A 20,304-nucleotide genomic window follows, 5' to 3' on the forward strand; every position below is an offset into this window, starting at 1 on the left:
TTTTAGTCCTTAACACATGAAGTCACCTGTGGACTTGCTCCCAGAGCAGCTGATCAGCTCTGCACCCATTGGAAGACCTACACTGGTTAAGGAGGGTTGGCTTGAAACTTGGAGGAAGACACACAGCATATTGCTCTTGTCTGAGGGGACAGGCATGTGCTGCTGCCATCAGGGGACAGGCATAGACCTCTTTTTACCTCCCTCTGTCCCTTCCAATTACAAGGGGACAGTGCTCTCACAGTGCTGTCACAAAATGGATCACAAGACAAGACAGACTCACCCCATAGCACTGTGCTGTCTCTGCTTTATTTGTCTGGAGAAGCTGAGTAGCTTCAGAGACCCAGGGATGCTGGTCCTATGGGAATCACTCATGGGTCAGGCACTGGAGGCAGCTCAGGAGCTGCTGACAAAGCCCCTTTGAGCTGCAGGTCCCAGTGTGCCTCTCCCTTCAGTAAACCAAGAAGTTACACAAACATGAGCTCCCAGTTATCCAGCTCCCAAAAGTAATTTCAGATCAGAAACAGTCCAAAAAGCCAGTTTTAGAAAGTACCATTTATTTGAGAAAAAAAAAAAATAAAAACCAGTAACAGTGGAAAATCCCAATGAGCAATTACACAAGAGAATCTAAATATCCCGAGAAGCAGTCACAGCTCCTGCCTTCCTGGTAGTGCTGTCCACAGGCAGCACAGTCCTCCCTCTCCTTCCCAGCCTCCAGTGAACTCTGTGCAGCTTTGAGAGCCTCCCAGAGCCCTCAGCTTCCCTGAACACTTATACAGGGACCAAGTGAGTCACCCAGAGGAGGTCTCAGCACATATTCCTGCCTCACCCCGAGAAGGGGACAAAACATTTTTTTCAATCACCTCTCAGGATTTGGCCTCAAGCCTACAGCAAAGTCTCAGTGAGGAGGCTTCAGGAGCCATGAGATTTCCAAACAGCCTTCACCATTGTATTGCTTGCTCAGGTGCTCAGTTTGGGGACCCACACTCAGATTTTTGTGTCAAACCACACCAGACTCAGAGCCACAGGAGGACCCGACCTGCTCATGGTTCTGTAACACCTTCCTGACACAGAGGCACTGGACACACATCACTCTGGGAGACAGGGGGTTTGGTCCCACTCTCTGTGGAGGTAGGAGCCATGCACAGGGGATGTTAGCAAAGATCACAGCCAGGGGGTCAGAGCCTGTCCCTGTGAAAGCTCAGTGCTTCCTGGTGGCAGATGCCACCCAGGCAGACCTCAGATCCCCATGAAGCAGGGCTGAGCACAGCACCACAGGGACTCAGCACAGCACCACCTGCCCACCTCCACATTGCAAGCTTCCAAGAGCAGCTCCAGGTGGGGATCAAACCTGGCACATCCTGACCACAGCTGCTCCCAGGAGCCAGGATACAGCCATGGAGCCCCCAGGTGCCTTCCTGAGCACAAGCCCCTGGTGCTCCACACAAGACACTGGACAAACAGCAGCACAAACAAGATCAAAACCTCTTACACACCATAAGGCTGCTGAAGAATTAACTCCAGCCTTTTCATTCTCATCCGTATATATCTCAGTAAAATATACAATATATAGCTCTATAGGACTGATTGTAATATATTACAGCCTGGAATTACTCTTGTCTTTTCCCTACTTCAATCATATTTATGCATCCAACTTTGCATACAGAAGTTATTGCCTTGAATTTATAATTGAAATTCACAGAATAAAGCTTAAATAGTTTTCACAGAGACTCATTATATTAGTGTTTTACATAAAAAGGATAAAAGTTACCAAATGAGAAAGCAGCCATTTCAGAAACTATAAATAATTCTATTAAAAAATCCTAGAAAAGTTATGAGAAAACCATAAATATATTTACCCTCTATAGTAGCTGCTGTAGAACTAGAAGAAACCTGTAACACTCTGTAGCTAACTCTGCTTCAGTTCAGAATATGAATCATATAAAACAGCATCTCTAGAGAAATGCCCGGCCAAAGGAAACACAAAGGGATTGAAAAAATAAATCTGAGGAAATTAAAAAAGTAGATTTTTTTTATTATTATTTCATAACAATTTCTACAAACTTTATATAAACATCAGGCTATTTTCTTTGAAATTTTGTTATAAAAAATCCTACAAGCAATCCTTAAAAAAAGGTAAGACTGAAGGCAAGGAAAGGGTGTTGCCATAGCCAAACACAACTGGCTGTCCTGATTTCAAGGACTAATGACCCTTGCCTGGGGCCAACAGGAAGAGACACAAGTCTCCTGGGAAAGACATTCCCATAGGCCCTTTGTGGCATTCAGGGATATTGAGCCCTTGTGGGCCTTTTGCTCCCTGATAAGGCAACATTATCTGTAGTGTAAGAGATTCATAAATAGTTCTCCACAAAAATGCTTCACATCAACAGCCTGCTGCAAGACATCTAGTAGCAAGATTTATAAAAAAAGCCATCTTCTATAGAAGCAGCCAATCCCAGCACAGCATGCTGGATGCAAACACATGGTGTTTGCTTCCATACAGTCTGGTTTGTGTTTATATACCCTCTATAAAACCAAGCAGAAAATTTGGCATCTTTATTCTTTTTACACTAACTTAGAAAAAAAATACACTGAGGTTTTTTTTTTTTTTCAGACTCTTTGTATTTCATTGGGCCCTTGTTAGCTGAGTGGGATGGGAAGGGTCACGAAGAAAGTTTGTTTTTTCTCAAAGTCACTTTGAAATTCAATCCAAAAAAAAAAAAAAAAGAAGCATTTGTTCAGCACATCTCATCTGAGGGCACAGTGTTTCCATACAGTCTGTTTGTCCCCTGATGGGCACAAGGTGCTGCTGAGCTTTAGGCATAGAACTCGTTTGTGGGGGCTTTCTTGTAGATGGGCTTCTTCCCCAGGTCATAACTGCCCTCATCCTTCTTCTTCATGCGATAGACCAAGAGCAGGATCAGGAAGATGGCAAACAGGAGGCCCACTGCTCCTCCTGCAATGAGAGCTGGGGAGGAAAGAGAGAATGGAATAAGTCTTGGACAACTCCAAGCCACCAGTGACATGTCAAAATCTGATTCAAGAGTACCAACCCCCAGAGCTGCCCCCAGTCAGTGACAATGTGCCTGTCACCATCTGTGCTGGCATTTAGAGCAGCAGATGTTACTGGGAAAGGCCAGGATTGCTTTCAATCCAGCCACAGAATAATCACATGTTCCACATTAACCAGTTTGAGCTAATCTTTCAGTTTAGTCCAAGAAAGAAATATTGACAAGGAGATTTTCTCCCTGTGTGGAGACAAAGCTAAGAAAACCACTCAGTAAAGCCCCACCACAACCCACAGGAAAATGGTACAGCTCCAATCTGAATGCTTTGTTAACTACCTGTGTGAGCACACCCTGGGGACTCTGTATTTCAATTCATCAACATCCAATTACCAACACCACTTCCCTCAAAGAAAAAACCCAAAAAAACCAAACAACCAACAAACCACCCCAACCACCAAAACCCACAAACCCACTAAAAGCTACCAAGACTTCCTCTCTCCTCACACCAAGGGTGAACATAAGACTTCAGTGACATTTATCCCTTGTTCTACCACCTACTCCTTGCACTAAATCAGCTTCTCTGCTAGATAGCTTTGCAATCCACTCTTTCAATCTCTTTTCTAACTGGGAGGATGGCTGCAGGTCAGCACAAAGGGCTTAGACCATCAGGCCAAGTGCTTGAAGCAGCAATGTACTGGAGACAGGCCTGTCCCATAATCTGAGGGGAAGCCAGTTGCCTGGTTTTGCTCTAGACATTGATACTCAGATTCCTACAGCTGACCACATGTTGGAATCCCTTAGAGGGGTTGCTTGGCTCCTGGCAAAGCTCAGAGAAGGCAGGACCTAGGCAGAGGTTGGAAGGAAAATGCCTGTATTTGATATGAAAGTCTGATGTCACTGGTTTATGGCCAGATACACCTCTTGTTGAGGCAGTATCTGGGTGCAGAGCAGCTGCCACATGACTTAAGCCAACAGGCAGCTGGCAGGCTCAAAAACAAGCTGTTTATCCCAGCAAAGACAGCAGCAGGCTCTGTTGTTGAAGGACTGGGAGGCAGAAGCCACCCTGCTACAGGTAACCACAGAGGTAAAGCAACTCATTCCCCCTGTCAGCAGGGAGCTGCTCCCCAGAGAAACAGGGAACAACAGAAGCCATTTTGATTTTCAGTATTAATGATTTACCAGGACAAGGTGGAGTATTACCTGTAAGGACTTCTGTTCTTTCAAAGATGCTGCTGTTGGCTGTGCTTGCCATGGAGATCTTGTTGGACAGGTTCTCTTCGACAGGTACAGCTTTGTCTGGAATGATTTCATTGTCCACCATTGTGTTTTTCTTCTCACCTTCTATCTCTCTCCCAGTATCTCCAGGGATATAGTTGTCAGATATCTAGAGAACACAGACAAACCACACCCGTCAGCAAGCAGCACCCAGCCTACCCACAGCTGAAACCAGGAGGGTGTGCAGGGCATACACAGTTTGCTCAGTGCATTACGAGTCACTGTTCCTGCTCATGCAGGTGGATTCATCTTGATGCCATGTCTTGCAGGGGTGGGGAGGGTTTTCAGAAAGTTTCACAGACCAGAGAAGCTACATATTGCTTAAAAACACACAGGGGCAATACCTACCACAGGGGTATCCATGGTGGTCAGATAGATGCCATCTTCAGAGTCTGGATAGTCTGCAGAGGGGGCAAAAAAAAATAAAAAGGACACTCAAGTTTTTGTCCCATTACATGCTGTGTTTACAGAATTCAGACACTTCCTGTAAAACCAGCAAATGCACACAACCTAAGCCTCTTGTCCTCAACAATTCCCTTATCTACTGGTACTATTTATCATTTAATGACTTAGATTGGACAAGACCATGAGATGTAATCTTGAAACCAACACCTCTCTGCTGGGAGGGATCTTCAGCTGGATCTGTTGGCCCCTGCAGAGCAGGTCTGCCACAGCTTACACAGTAATGCCAATGGAGGGCACTGCTCCCACCACCCATCCCTAAAGGATCGTTCACCAACCCTCCAGATCTGCCCAAACATGTCAGGCACCGATTTCAGCACTTGTTCTTTCACTTTTAGAGAACAAATGTTCACAAAAAGGGACACAGAGCTACAGAAACTGGTCTGGGCAGGGAGCTTTGCATGTCACAGAGAGTTCACTTGAATACCAGTTAGTCCTTTACCTTGTTTGGCCTCAGCTAAGACATTAACTTTAAGCCTTTTAACACTGCCTCAACAATAGATTATTTTTTTAAAGTTTCTCAGCAGTTCTTTGGAGTTCAACAGGAAAGAGATCCAGCCAGCACAAGGCCTTTTTACTTGCAGCAAGACAAGCTTGGCTGGACTCCATCTGTCCTCCCTGAGTGATTCAACATCACAGCACCACTACTTTCACTGCTCTCATCTGAGTGACTACAAGTCACAGTTTTCATCTCCACCTGACACTGTGGTTCCTCTGGAGCTCTGGCTGTGATTTAGCCCATCACTCAAGGGCTGGTGCTGAAAGAAATTTCACAGCAACAACTGAGGGAGATCCATTTCCCCACTTACCTCCTGACCCAGATGTCTCATCTATGTCTAACCCATCAGACGTTAAGTAAGGCCTGAATTCACCAATGTCTTCATCATCTGGCAAGTCTCCAGAAGCAGGGTAGTCAAGCCATCCAGCATCCATGGTTTCAGTTTCTCTCACCTGTAAATGGGGGTGGAAACATGTTAAATATCAGACAACTCCTCAGAAGCATTTCACAGAAGGTTCAGAACCTACGCTGAGAACATCACTTCCACCAGAAAAACCATTAAATGCTGAACTTCCTCTCCACCAAAAGCATTATCTATCAGCTGAATTCCCCTAGAATTTCTCAGAAGTGAGAGCCAGTCTGAGAGGGGAATTTCCTGAGGACTACAGATTCAAGAGGTTCACCTGAATACACAGGGTGAAAATACCACAACAGCATCTTGGTCAGAAGCTTGTAACAAAAGCATTTGGAAAATCAATACCTTCAGTTTGTGGTAAGGGAGAGCTTGGAAGGACCTGCTATTCCCAGGGAAAAAGCCTGGCATGTACAGGTCAGTTTTTTGCATAGCACCAAAGCAATTCCTCGCTTCTTATGCTGAGAACAAACTTATTTTATCACCCAAGGGTTAAAAACTGGTCTGTCAGTTCAGCTGAACTGCAGTGCAACACAGGCTGATGTTCAAGAGCACTCGCTATCAGTAATGACTTGCCTGAAGGAAGAGCTTCCCCTGCCTCACCTTTTTAAAAAGTATGTAAACAAACAAACCTATAAAATATCTCCAGGATCCAAAGGCCCAACCAGGGAGTGCAGTTACAGCACAAAAGCTGGAGAGCCTCCCAGATATCAGCTGTTTGGCCACAATGGAAACTTGCACACCAGAGCTCATTTGCCCTTGGACCTTCAAGGAGCCACAAGCCCAAATCTCCTGCCCTCACCAAAGTTATGCAACTTCCCAGAACTATTTCTCCTCACCCCACAGCCCTGGGGCCAGCCCCGGTGAGGGTACCACAGGTATGAGCTCTGGGGTTGCTCAACACCAGCCCACAGATTCCAGATGCTGCCACAGCCATGAAATCATCACCACGGAGGGGGACTCAACCCCTTCCCCTAGGGCAAGGGGCACAATGCAGATGGATGGCTCCCATTGCTGGGGGCTAAGCTGGGGACATTCTTTCATGCTGTCCTCACAGGACGACTGGGAAGTCTGGACAAAGGTTTTGTCTGCCCGGGAGAGCATTCCACAGTCCTGCACATCCAAGAGGTTTTCTCAATGTTCAAGCTTACCAGGCTAGTCTCACGGGCTGAGGAGGATCAGAGGCTCATGGGGACACTAAGAGCTGGGTGGCAGCACCACTGAGCCCTGAGCAGCTGGGATCAGCCCTCCTGCTCACCTGGCCAGGTGTGGCCTATGCCACAGCCCAGAGGTGATGAATTACATCCGCTGTCGATCCCTAACCAAGGCAAACAATCAGCCTCCTCTGCCCACAGCCCCTGCCCTGCTTCCAGCCCCATTCCCCTACCCACCAGCACACTGCATTTGCCACAAACAAGCACAAGATGTTTCTCATTTTGCACCAGGAGCAGTGGCACTGGATGTGCTTTTCCTTGCTTATTGAGGCATTTTTGGTTTCCCCAACAACCTTGCTACAGGATAATCAGGAAGAGCCCAGAAGGCATGAAGTGCTGAGGCCAGTTCTCCTCCCAGACCCCCTCTCTGCTATGCCAAGCCTGGCACTAGATGCTGGGAAGGGGGCTGGGAGGAAGGTCAGTTTGGAAGAAATCCTCTCCCAGCCTGGAATCAGGCATTCCTAGCGTTACGGATCACTCGCTCCAAGGCAAATTCATTTCAAGATATGTGAAACCCAGCCAAAGCCAGCCCTGCAATGGAAACTGCTGCCAGCATGCAGTAGCTGTTTCCCAGGGCAGCTTCTGGCCATTTCATGGAGGGGCAGGAAGAACCCAATTCTGGGGCTGGGGAGCACATTTGCTGCAGATCTGTATAACTGCACATTGATGTTGGCAAGTGCTGTGCCGAGCCACACCCCGGTGCCAGCTCAGCCTGTACTTCACCATGAGTCACAGCCAGCAATGTCCAAGCAAGGGTGGCTTGAGAAAACCCAGGTTTAAGCCCAGGGGTGGCTGAACAGCCCCCTGGCCTTATCAGATCAGCCCAGCCACGAGCAGAGCAGTGGCACACAGCCACAGCGATTAGTGCGTGCCGTGGAACGAACCAGGTCTGGCTATCAGAAAATCCTATTTAAATCAGGACAGACAGTGTTTACCAGCAGAGTGCATAACAAGGAAATTACTGACTCACAAGCATAAATAAGATTATATGGGAGCGTTCTCTGAACTCATTCTTCATCATCCTCTTGAGCAAGGATGGGGAAGTTCCTGGAAGCCTCAAGAACTTCTCAAACCATACAGGAAACTTTTCCTGTGGGCAGTGGCCTCACATTACAGATTCATCTGACAGGGAAGTCAGAGGGCTGCTGGGCACCTCTGTAATTACTCTCCAGGTTTTAAGGCATGTACTTCTAGGAAGCAGGTCCTGGCTGGGAGCTGGGGCATGGGCAGGCTGGGAAGAGTTAACCCAGGAGTTCTGTGCTCACAGGGCAGGTCTGGAGCAGGCACATTCCTTGCATACACACCTGTGAGAGGGCACACAGGCACTTTCACAGGACTTAAAAGCAAGATCTTCGGGCTTCCCAAGTGCCACATAAAGAGCTCCCTGGAGTATTGCTTAGAAAAAGTACATCCTTTTCCAGGAGCACACAGTCCTCCCTGCAGCTCTGCTGCTTGGTGAAGAGGCACCATGGAAGGTGCCCATACTCCCTCTGGGCTTGCAAGCTGCAGCCAAGAGGAAAAAGCTCTGAAACTGTCACAGGAAGATGGTCAGCTCTCGCCAAGTCATCCCTGGCCACATTCAGCTCAACACCTTCTGCAACTGCCAACTGGAGAAGGGCAGCAACGCTGCTGGAGTCTCCCTTCCACCACCTGTTATCCCAGTGCTGGAGCCAGGCCAGGGACTTGCTGGGAGAGCTGGACTGGGTGGCTGCACAGCCTCACCTCACCCTGGCAGCTGAGTAGAGTCCTACTATTAATATGCTCCTCTCTAGGAGGGGTTTGTGCAGGAATCAACCTTTCCTGCAGGAGTCTAGTTCCAGGATTTCTTCCTCATGTTAAACAGCTTTATTCCCAGTAAGCACCAAGGGAGATTAAACAGCATGCTGGGGAGCAGAAGCTTTTCCTGCCTGCCAGTGGCAAAAAAAAAAAATAAATAAGAGTTTATTCCCTGCCAGACAACCAGCACGTCAGGCACGTGAACTATGAGCGTCATTCCTGGAAAAGCTGGGCACAGAGGCCTCATGTTTTGAGACAGGCTGCACTGCTGGATGAAGCCAGACACTCTTTGCTCAGTGGAGGCACAAGAACAGCACCCCTGGGACCCAAGGCAGCCCTGCTGTGCTCCGCCCCTGGCCCATCCCACTCCATTTTGTGCTCCTGGGACCTTCCCTTACAGCCCCAGAACACCACTGCCTCTTCTCAAAGCAAGATCAGCTACGTATTGAGGCAGCAAGCAAAGTTTTTGTGCAATGTGTGAATTTCCCCAGTCGCTGGCAAGTTCTGGGAAATAACAAAACCAGGCAACTCACCTGCCACAGCCCACATGTTCTCACCACAGCCTTTGTAAACCCTTTCAAAAAAACCCAAATGATGTTTTGGGGCAGAGACAAAGTTTTCCAGACGTGAAACTGGCTTTTACAGCTGTCCCTTGTCTCTGATCAAACACAGAGTTCATCAAAAGCTCCTTTGAAGGGTCACAGGCAGCAAGCTGCAAAGGGAGTCAGACCTGCAGGGACTGGGCCATTCACAGTGCACAGAGCCCTTTATCAAGTTTATAATTTTGGCATGGAGACCCAGCGCTTGCTCCTGGTCTCCCTCCCCAGCACTGTGTACATAAACCTGGGAGTAAACAGGAGCAAGGTGAAAGTCAACCTTTCCTAGACAAAAGCACATGGAGCTGGGCCAGCCTGGGAGGTGGCAGAAGGGGGCAGAGGCACAGACTTAACTCTGTGCAGCCTGCAGGGACAGGTAGGTGCAAACTGCTCACAGAGCTTCTCAGCTGCTCTGCACCCAGGGTCAGCTGTACAGATCACCTCATTTCACTGCAGCAAGCAGTGTAACACAAAATATCCATGCCAGACCCTGTGCTGGCACAGACAGATGTCACCACAATGCACAACTACAGCAGCTTAACCAGGAAGGGCTCATGGACAGCATGAGCAGCTGCAAGGATGCAAAGCTCTGTAAACCACTGAGCCCAAGAGAGGGGATTTCCATACAGTTCACTTCCACCAAGCTCTTGCAGGAACCCACAAACCAGGAAGATTTTAAAGCTGATGCCAAGCCTGTGAAAGAGCAGGGGTTAGGAATGAGCTCACCCCTCAAAGCCTGACAGCCCCTAACAGCAGAGGAGCCACAGAGCACTGGAAACAGGGCAGCTCAAATCAGTGTGAAACAGCCCAAACAGAGCTGATCTCCACAGGAGGGAGGTGTGCAGTGGCAACAGGAAAAAGACAGCTCTATCTTCCCATCTCAATAAGCATTAAAAAACTTTATTAGAAGTGACATGAGCTTCCAGCAAAGGCAGCTCCTGCCAGAGTACTAAGAGAAGGGCCTATATTGTCCCCCAAAATACCCTTTCACTCCCTTCCCTCACTCCACACTCCAGCTCTGGGTAGGGGAAAAGAAAATAAATACACAAAAGTCACTTTAGTCCTGAGAGCAAAGCAAATATCAACATTTCAATCTAAGTCACATCAGCCACAGCAAAATAATAAAAAAATCCACTTGTGCCAGCGCCTTGTGACCATGCCTGGAGGTACCATTTTACCACACATTCCTGGTCAGTCTGTCCCACATAACTTGGAGCACACACAGCCTGCTCTGGCCTTTGTGCCAAGGGACAAAAGTTAAACAGGTCCCATCCAGGCACATGTTTGCATTTAGTTGCATGACAGGATCACCTGAGGCTTCCAGACATAGTTAAATACTACCTTTGCTCAACACTTTGCAAGCAGTGCTAGAGCAGAGCCACAGCCAGCCTTGCCCATCTCCTCTGACAGCCACTGTCCAGAACTCCCACTGCAGTGAGCCATAAAGGCAAACCCACGACACCTCTGAGGACTAAGGGGGCAATCAAAGCACAGACCAGGGCTTGCAGGCAATTCCAGTACCCACAGTACCTAGTGCACAATCTGTGCCTCTTACCAAAGAGGGGGAAATTTTTTTTTTTTAAATTGTGTTCAGTGACACAAACAGAGACCAAGGTTTTGCTTAGCAAGACAGCAGGAGCAACACGCAGGCTGGGGAAGTGTTCAGCTGGCAAAAGCACCACTTGTTCAAGGTGACTTGCAGGAAGGCTGCCCCGTCCCTGTCCAAGCAGGTCACCATCCATCTCCTGGCAGGGCTGCTCACGCTCCACGTGCAGAAGGCACATCCAGCACCCTCCCAGAGCCAGCCTGGCCCACTCCCCCCTCGCCCCCATTCCCTGGGTGATTCTTTAAGCCACAAGCAGCTCTCCTGGGGGCTCATGCGGCAGCAGAGCCATAATCCCCGTGACAATTACACTGTAATCCCGGGCTCTGCAGAGCCACTCGCTGTCACGGGTGCCTCCCCTGCAGCAGGGGTGAATCCTCCCAGGCTCTGCTCGCTCAAAATAGGCTTCCTTGCACTTACAAAGTCAAACCTCAGTTACCTTTGAGCTGCTGTGCTCTTACACACAGCCTGCTCCCTCCAGCCCACGGTGCAGAGCAGGAGGACAGAGAGATTACAAAGGAATGAACTCTTGTTTAACTGTTTTTGCATGATTATCAGCCAAGAGCAAAGCCATAAAAATCGAGTCCTTTGCCAGACAGGCACATGTTGGGATCTGTTTACTGCCATGGTGGCAAAATAGTTGCTCTAAATACTCAATTCCCAGCTCCAGAGCCAGAAGAATTCTTCAGTGTGGGAAGGAGATGACCACTGCCCACTCCAGCCAGGAGAGATAAAGCTCAGCAGACAGTTGCAGATGGCTGCATAGCCTTCACTTGCCCTGAAGCAAATAAAGTTCAGAGGAAAACTACAGGAGGAAAAAGCAGGAGCTCTCATGTGACTCAAGAGGAAAACAACTGTGACAGATATTTCATGCCCCAGAAGGGCTCTCCCAGTCACAGCCCATGATACACACCTAGTTCATAAAGAGATTGTAAATACCATTAAAAAAATATTAACCTAATAAGTAGTTCATATGCTTCACTGTCCAAAGCTCAGCTCAGAAGCTGGAAAAATTCTATTCAAGTTTAAGAAAAGGAATTCACAGTTTTTCCAGCTCACAACTCAGAGTGAGTTGCCCTACTCTATAACAGAAGCTTCCATTGCATCCTTGACTGTGGAAGGAATAAAAGGATATAAAGGCCCCAGCAAAACAGCTTTTCCATCAAGGATGATTCTTCATGCTGACACTTCAGACTTGGGATATTTCACATGTCACGCTTCCCCCTCATACCAGGAAGAGTCCTGCCCTCACTGCCCTTTCCTAGAATACAGCTACACCCCAATGCTTCCCCGAACAAGCAGAATTTCCACTTGGCAAGAAACGCATGACATGCATTTTTGGGATCTTTATGCTCCCTCATGCCAGAGCGCTAGCAAAATTAAGCCAGGCAGACACCCAGCTTCAAAGAGTGCCTTTCCTATCTGGCTCACCATGCAGCTAATCTCTGCTTGTTTGTACAGTCAAGATTCCCAATGCTGCGCCCTGCAAATGCTTCCCCTCCCACGATCCATTTTAATCTAATCAGAAGTAGTAGCCCAAAGATTTAGGTTTAGCCCAGGCAGCTGAGCTCTGCCAGGACAGTTATGCTATTTCAAGCCTCGCTCTGCTGGCAAAGGTGCCAGCAAAGAACAGCAGCAGAGGAAGTTATCGGCACAAAACCACTCGAGACAGTGGAGTGCTGCTGATGCACTATCAGCCATACCCGTGTGAGCATTTATACAAACAAACATTTCAACAGCAGGGATTTTCCTGGCTAGCTGCAGAGGCTGGGTTTTCAGTGCGTGGGGCTTGATGGGGTTTTTTTGGTTTGTTTTTTAACGAAGACATTCCCTACTTATGCCTTGGCTTGGGCCCAGAAAGCAGCAGACACAGCATGCGCTGTTGGGGATAATGCAGCTGTACTTCGGGAAACCTGTCACTTCCAGAAGCATTTTCCTCTCCCAGAGGGCTCTGATCTCCCAGTCAGGCTTCTTCCCCTCTCTGAGCAGAGGGTGAGCAGCCGGCAGCAGTTTTCCAGCCCTCTCTGACCATGTCTCTGCACCCTCACTGTCACAGCCAGAGCACAGGGACCCAGCCATTGTTTTGGTCACTCCTTCCCTGGCACTGCAGAGCCCACGCTCGGCTGGACGAGCAAGTCTGAGTAACCAACACGCAGGACCAGCTCCTCATACTCAGCCTCAGGAAATTTGGAATCAGCGCCAAGAACAGCCTGCGCATAAACAGTCTCCTGCGAGATCCTGGCTCCAGACTCTGCTCCACTGCACACTGTGGATTTGCAATAAATATTTACCTCGCTGGGGAACAGAATCTTCCAAGCAAAAGCTCCTGACATCAGTAAGGGCTGTATTTCCATTTGGAGGAGAGTAGGAGCTTCTCTGTTTTTAAAGGGGGACACTAACCCACTAAAGCTGTTTCTGCCACCTTCCTAGCACCACACCAGTCAGGATCTCTCCCTCCTCCTACAGGTCTCACTCCCCTTCAGCCCAGCCCAGCATCACACCAGGTGCCCTCCTTCCAGCCATACTCCTCTCAGTCCCTTTGCCCTCTGCACAGAGATTTCTGGCTCCCACGCTGTGCAGGCCACTTCAGTGCAAGTGCAAGGCACTTTCACAGCCATTAACGCGTGTCAGAATTGCTTTCTATTGCTCTAGTTTGACTGTAACAGCAGCTAAAGGGCAGGAGGCAGGGTTAGCTTTGCAGCAAGGTAAGTGGGGCAAGGCCACATCACTTTGTACTCAAGTTTGACAACAGCACCATTTTAGAGGACCCATGGTGAAGACACTTTTTCCCCTTCAGCAGCTAAGGCAGAGCAACATCAATAAAGAAATTCTTCCTGTGGAAGGCTTTGCTTTCCCTGACAGAACACAATTTGTTAAGCAAGAAGCAGCCGTGGTTTTGGTTGACATAACACCAGCTGCTTGGGTAACAGTACTATGGGTCTCCCAGTCTCCTTCCTGCCCCAAGGAGTGTCTCCCTGAGATTTTAATTAACTGCTTTGATTTTTAAGTTATCCCAATAATTTGTCTAACAACAGCCTCTTGGCATTTCATAAGCAGAGTCTCAGCCTCACAGGATTTAAGGATAAAATTGACAAGAGTGTCCATTTCCAGCAAAAATAAAGACTTTTACAAGAAGCATACTTTTCAAGTCAGCCAGCCTTCAGAAATTGAGAGGGACGTAGCTACATCTTGCGTGCTTTCCCCTCCTACGCTGACATTTTCTCCAGATTCAGGATTAAGTATTTAACCCCCTCTTTTGAGACTTTACGCTCCTTTAGCTCGCTTTGAATGCTTTCAGTCATTTCGGATAATACTGCTGCTTTCCCCTCTCCCATGTAACTCTTGTTTCCAGCAGTATCTGCCTAAAAATGAAGGAACCACAGAGCTGCCAAAGCAAGTTACGGCTGCTCAAGTCAGGGCCATTTTCTGATCTGCCTTTGCCAACACCAACCCGGCTGCTGGCAGCAGTCACATGTCGGAGCCCGACAGCTTCTCTGCCCACCAAAGCCACAACCAGATTAAACAGGAGGCTTGGCACCGCATTTTCCTGTGGTGCCAAGGGCAGCACAGACGGGGTGCCAAGAAGCAGCACTCGTTTTGCCTGTCATCCCTTTTCTAGCCCCAGAAGAAGAGATCCACCTCTGTGCTGCAGTGTCTCGGAAGTCTGAGTCACTGCTTTGGGGAAGGGGCCAGGGCCGTTACTCAGAGGGTGACAGCAGTGTCCCCGGAGCTGGGATGCCAAGCCAAGTGCCAGAAACCTGAGTCACAGCATGACTGCAAGTCAGGGCGACACGCAGCAGAGCTGGTCCTCTGACCAGCGGCATTTACTGGACAAACATTCAGGCACACGCTTAAAAACAAAAAAAATAAGTCTCAGCAAAGCTAGAAGCACAGCCCTAACTGCTCATTAGCGTAGGATCTTTTACAGCCCCTCAGAGCAGTGGCTTATTACAAGAGAAACTCTTTAACTAGGCTGCCCTGTCTATTCAGAGCCACCAAACCCAGTCTCATCACAAGAGTCTCATTCTAGTGCAAATCATTTGAATCCTTAATCTCAAGCATTTGCATTCCAGCGAGTCTCAAACAAACAGCCACACATGCTCCCCAACAGCAGCCCGGAGGTCAGGCGTGTGCAGGGCTTGTCCCCTCGGTTTTGTAAGTGCTTCAACTGCACCAGCTTCTCCTTTGAGGCTGCAAAAGCAGCACAACCCGGCTGCTGTTACAGGGCATAAAGGAACAGGATGTACTGAGTAGAGGGGGAGAATGCAGCTGCAAGACCTAAGAGCGGGCTCAAGAGCTAGGAGGTGTTTTGAAGGATGGATGATGAGTTTAGTCTGGCCGAAGTGATAGCTGGGGAGATCTGCGGGATCAGAGAGCCATGATAACTTAATCAAGTATTTTACAAGTCAGCCCATTTACATTGCAGACCATGGAACCACAGTTACCATGCCACCCTTGCAGGTACAGATACTATCACTAATTTTAAAAAGTCTTTGAACCAAAGTCCCTCAATTCGTTCACCTGAGGAAGAACAACTTACAAAATACAACACAACCTGGTGGCAACTTATAGCCAAGGGGATTCAAGCAGCCAGGATGTTTCCAACAGAGCATTTACCAGCACCAGGAGTAAACAGGGAAGGAGAAGTAGCTGCAGGAGCTGTGCTGAAGCCTGCATGCTGAGCAGCCAGCCAGTGTGCACCACTCAGAAAGTCAGGTTAGCAGCTTCCAGCTTGTGGTGGATGTGGGACACAAGTATTTTGAAAAGGCAGTATGGCACCACAGGAAAATCATGGCAAGGTCACATTAGGCTCTACTTCAGACATTTGAGAGCAGCAAATGGCCTCCCCATGCCATTGAAACAGCTCAAGGCAATAGTAAAGCCATTAACAGAGGCTTGGAGGGGAAGAGAGAGGGGAAGACACATAGGAAAAACATTTTCCCTGTTGCTGGACTGAATGCAGGCCTTTGCAGGACCTCAAACAGCCAAGATCTTAGGAGAGAACAGCAGGAGGAACAGGAAAGAGAGCAACCAGGTTGGCTAACAGCCTTTACTTCCCAGGGTGAATGAACCTCTGGTATCACAAATCTGAAAAGTACCAAGTTCAGCCCCCATTTGCCTCTTGCGTAAGATGTTCGGAAAAGCTCTGAAGCACAGGAGAGCACTCTCCAGCATGGGAGCTGGCAGCACTTGGGACAGATGAGAGCCAGGCAGCAGCACTGTTTCCCCAAGTGCTGCAGGGTCACTGTTCCTACCCATGGGAATCTCCACACCTAGTGGGGACAAGGTGCTGAGCTGTAGAGGAACTCTGCACCCCTGAATTCCCATTTCAGCAGCTGTGCACGCTGTTCAAGAAAGTACAAGGTGCTAAAGAGGTTATTTTTTCCTACACATTACAGGCATTTCATCCCAACCAACAGCTATAGGTTTGATTACCAGAAGTCATGAGCTCTTTCCCCTTCAGGGCCAAGGGACATCACTTTAGACACTGTCATTGTGCTGCTCTGTGCTTTAGGGAGACTGAAGCAAAGCAGGGATTTGCTCTAAATGTGAGCGTGGCAATTCTAGGTAAAATAAAGTAAAACGTGCAGATAGCAATGTCTTGATTTGATTGGGAGGGACAGATGAGAAACTGGGCAAAGAGCAGAAAGAACAGGCCTCGGGGATCAATGGCAGCAGGACAAGCCAAACCGGTTTTAACATTAATAATGCTGCACTACTTTCCAAACACAGCTATCATCAACAAGACACCAGCTTTGCCAATGAGGAGGCCTCTGAGCATGATTGCTTTAAACCAGCAAACAGAGCCCACAAACAGCATGAAGCCTCCCCCCTCTCCCTGAGCAATCCTCTGCCAGCAGCTTCTGGGCTGGATTTGTGCTCCTCTGCACTGCTGAGGACACACAAACACGATGTGGTGCTGCATGGAGACTTTCTGCAGGCTTCAAGGGACAAAAGTAGGACAACTGCAACAAACCTGCAGCCCACTAGCACTGCTATGGACCTGCTGAGCTCCGGGCACTTGGCCCTTTTGCAGCCCAAACTGAGCAAAGCCCAAGCCTGAAGCAGAGGGAATACCCTCTTCCATGGGGGAATACAGCCCTTTCTTCTCTCCTGTGCTGCCAGGGGCACTTCGGGATGCTGAAAGCACGGGGAGAGCTCAGTGATGCCACTCTGCCCGAGCAAGGCAGACCTCACATCCTTTGTTAACCCCACCGATCCCACATCTTGGATGCATTGGCGGCTTTCTGTCCATCCCCCCTCAAGCATCTCCTGCAGGAAGCCCATCCTTGCACAGCACAGAGGGGAGCATCCTGCCCACACACCCTTTGCTTTCCAAGGCACTCAACTGGAGAGGTCTGGGGACCACCTGGTGACATCAGGCATGAGCTCCAGCCTCCCTCGGCGCCACGGGAAGAAGGCAATGTTCTCACACAAAGCTGCGAGGCTGGTGTAACACAACCCACCCACCCACAGCCTGAGCACCAACGTCACACTTAGGCACTTCAGTAATATTCCCCACCCTCTTACACATCCACGATTGCTTCACATGGAGAAATTCCCATTTACACCAGAAAGCTGCTCAAGGGGAAAAGAGCCAAGGCATTTTTGTTTGTACAGGCTTGGGGAAATATTCAAGCACCCAAATCACTCTCAACATCCACGCTCTTACATAAGCACAAGAAATACAATCCCCATCTTGTTAAGAAACAGCTACCTGTCTTCACCCTGCCCGCACAGAAAAACCAAGAGCCACATGCTGTGCAGCCCTGCACGTTTTGGCAGTGCTATTAAAAAAAATAATATGGGAGGAGTGCCAGCAGAACTCTCCCAAACCGTGTGTCATCCCCGTCTCCTCCCCGGCAGCCTGTAACCCAAACAATTTGTTTGGATAAGGCTTTATAGTAGGCCAGTGTTACTTCTCAAGCATACACTCAATCTTAGGTAGCTTAAAAGACATGGATAAATATTCCATGTAAGTTCTATATAAGGATTTACAGACCACATCTGTGCAAAATTTGTTGTCTTTGCAGAAATCCGATGCTTGCAGACCAGTCCAGTCCCCAGGGACACCAAGCTGCATTTCATACCAAACATGGTCAGTGCAACTTCCAGATGCTGTCTGCCCCAAAGGTTTGCCCTACTAGTTTGGGCCAGTTCCCAAACGACCGATTCACGTGCTTAATGGCAGGGATAAAGACACCAGATTAGAGTAAAGTGGATTTGGGCTGGTTGGTTTTAGCAGAGAGTAGCTGACAATTACTACAGATGCTCTCTGTGGGAGTTTCCTGCTCTACAATCAGCAGCCCCCCAACGCTGTGCCCCTATTAGAAAGCAGCAGTGCCTTATCGGTTCTGATCTGCCCACCCAGCCTTCAACCCAAAACAAACCAATGCTGATGATTAAACCTACTTTGGGAACTCCTGATCTCCTGCAGTTACCTTAATCTTAGCAGCTCTTTCACACTAACAGAGGAATCCGCCCTGATTGCACTATCAGCAAAATGGTCACACACAAAACCAAACAAACAGCAGGGAAGCCAGAATCCCCAGATCTCCGCTTCCCCACGAAGACCCCCCATGTGCCGGCTTGAAGCATCCAAAATGTTCCACCTCATTATATTTTTAAGGGATTACTAAACCCTCCACGGTAACGCATCATGTTTTTACTCCCACGTGGAAGCGAAGAGGGATTGATACAGAAAGACACCAGGTACCAGCACAACCAAACTCAGGTAAGGCTGGAAAGCCTGTCCAGGTGCTGTAACCCACCGCACACATCCAGCCCACCACACACGCACAAGAAATGAAGAATTAAAGGACTTTCATGACCAGCATTCGGAGATCAAAGCTGTAATGGAGAGCAGCTCATTTCCCGCAGGTAGCCGCGTCCCCTGCGCTGCGGTAAGCCCAGCGCGCTGAGCAGGGCAGGGCACGGAGCAGCACGGGGTACGTGAGGAGCAGCACAGCCGCGGCCGCAGCTCCGCACTGGGCACAGCCCGCACGGGGCACGGCTCGGCCGGGACGGCTTTGCCATCTGCCGGAGGAAGCCGCGTCCGAGCCAAGAGAACCGGAGGAAGAACGGGATCTGCCCGATCGCCCTGTCCCTACTTCGCCCACCTTTCCCTGTCCCCGGAGCAGGGCAAACAGCGGGGGCAGACCCCCGGGGGACAGCGGCTCTCAGGTTACTGGCGAGCGGGGCCCGAGAGCCGCGGGTCACCCACCCCCTGGGGCACCGGGAGCCCTTGGCTGCCGGGACAGAGCCTCCCCTTTCCCCCCGTCCCGCGGGGTCCCGGCGGCACTCACCGACTCGGCGGCGGCGGCTCGCAGGAGGAGGCCGAGCAGCAGCGCGGCGCGCAGCGGGACGCGGGGCAGCGGCATGGCTGGGCTGTGCGGGGAAACACGGGGCGACTCGCGGCGGATCCGACCGGAGCGGACTCTAGCTGTGCCCCGCTGCCGCCGCCGCCCTTATAGAGCCGGCTCAACCCGCGGGGGCGGAGCGGCGCTGCTCCCGCCCCGCCGGGAATGCCCCGGCCCCGCTCCACACCCGCCGGGAGCCGGGGCTGCGATCTGCCCTGCACCGACACCGGGGATGGCGGGGGAGGGCGGCCGGACCGGGGACACTGTGGGACTGACGGCTGAGCCACCGCGGGGGGACGCGGAGGCCACCGAGTCCGGCTGAGCGGGTATGGAACCCTCTGGGACCCCCGCACTGCCGGCAGCCACAGCCACCGAGTTATGGGGAGAGGGGGGAACGGAGACAAGGGGAGAAAGGGAAAGGGGAGAAAGGAAGAGAGAGGGACGGGGGGAAAGGGGGACAGGGGAGGAAAAGGGAGGAAGGGGGGGAAAGGCAGGGAGAAAGGGGTCAGGAGGAAAGGAAAGGAAAGGAAAGGAAAGGAAAGGAAAGGAAAGGAAAGGAAAGGAAAGGAAAGGAAAGGAAAGGAAAGGAAAGGAAAGGAAAGGAAAGGAAAGGAAGCAAAAGGGGAGGGAGAATGGGAAAGGGGAAAGCGAAAAGGTGGGGGAGAAGTGAAAGGAGGGAGAAAAGGAAAAGGGGGAAGGGAAAGCGGGGGGAACAAGGAGGGAAAGGGAAAGTGGTGGGAGCGGGCACACAGCATCCGCTTTCGCAGCATTCCGCAAGTGAAAACCGAGAGCGAGCCGCTGTCCCTAGCAGCGTGTCGTCGCTGTGGTTATCCGGCGGGGTGTTGCATCACTCGGGGATGGAACACGAAACCGCTCCCCCAATCTTCTGGGTATGCGGCAAGCGCAAAAACCCCACACTGATAAAGACAGGAAAAAATCTCCAACAGCACAGTTTGACTATTTCCGTTTCTCTTCTTTTAATGACTTTGCTTGGCCATAACAATTTCCTTGACAGTACTTATTTCAGCCCCTTAACCCGAGGGGCACCTGAGATACCATAACAGTACAGCTCCATGCTCGCACTGAAGCCACATCAATTTGT

At 49.8% G+C, this 20,304-nt stretch overlaps 1 protein-coding gene across 1 annotated transcript; it reads right to left on the bottom strand.

Annotated features, from left to right (window-relative positions):
- Positions 1 to 532: 532 nt before the first annotated feature.
- On the bottom strand, positions 533 to 19,301 carry SDC4 (syndecan 4). Its single transcript, XM_085078892.1, has 5 exons — positions 19,149 to 19,301; positions 5,552 to 5,693; positions 4,629 to 4,681; positions 4,206 to 4,389; positions 533 to 2,965 (listed from the first exon to the last, which is right to left on the bottom strand). The coding sequence occupies exons 1-5, from the start codon at positions 19,221 to 19,223 to the stop codon at positions 2,814 to 2,816; spliced, it is 606 nt and encodes a 201-aa protein (XP_084935018.1). The 5' UTR covers positions 19,224 to 19,301; the 3' UTR covers positions 533 to 2,813.
- Positions 19,302 to 20,304: the final 1,003 nt, after the last annotated feature.

Source organism: Lichenostomus cassidix, chromosome 20 (assembly GCF_008360975.1).
Source record: "Lichenostomus cassidix isolate B80296 chromosome 20, HeHo_3.0, whole genome shotgun sequence".
NCBI classification, from domain to species: Eukaryota; Metazoa; Chordata; class Aves; order Passeriformes; family Meliphagidae; genus Lichenostomus; species Lichenostomus cassidix.

Coding starts and splice junctions, on each gene's coding strand:
- SDC4 (XM_085078892.1), bottom strand. CDS start 19,223: ATGCCGCTGCCCCGCGTCCCGCTGCGCGCCGCGCTGCTGCTCGGCCTC. Junction 4,682..5,551: donor TGAGACATCTGGGTCAGGAG/GTAAGTGGGGAA, acceptor CCCCCTCTGCAG/ACTATCCAGACTCTGAAGAT. Junction 2,966..4,205: donor AAGAACAGAAGTCCTTACAG/GTAATACTCCAC, acceptor TTTCCTCCCCAG/CTCTCATTGCAGGAGGAGCA.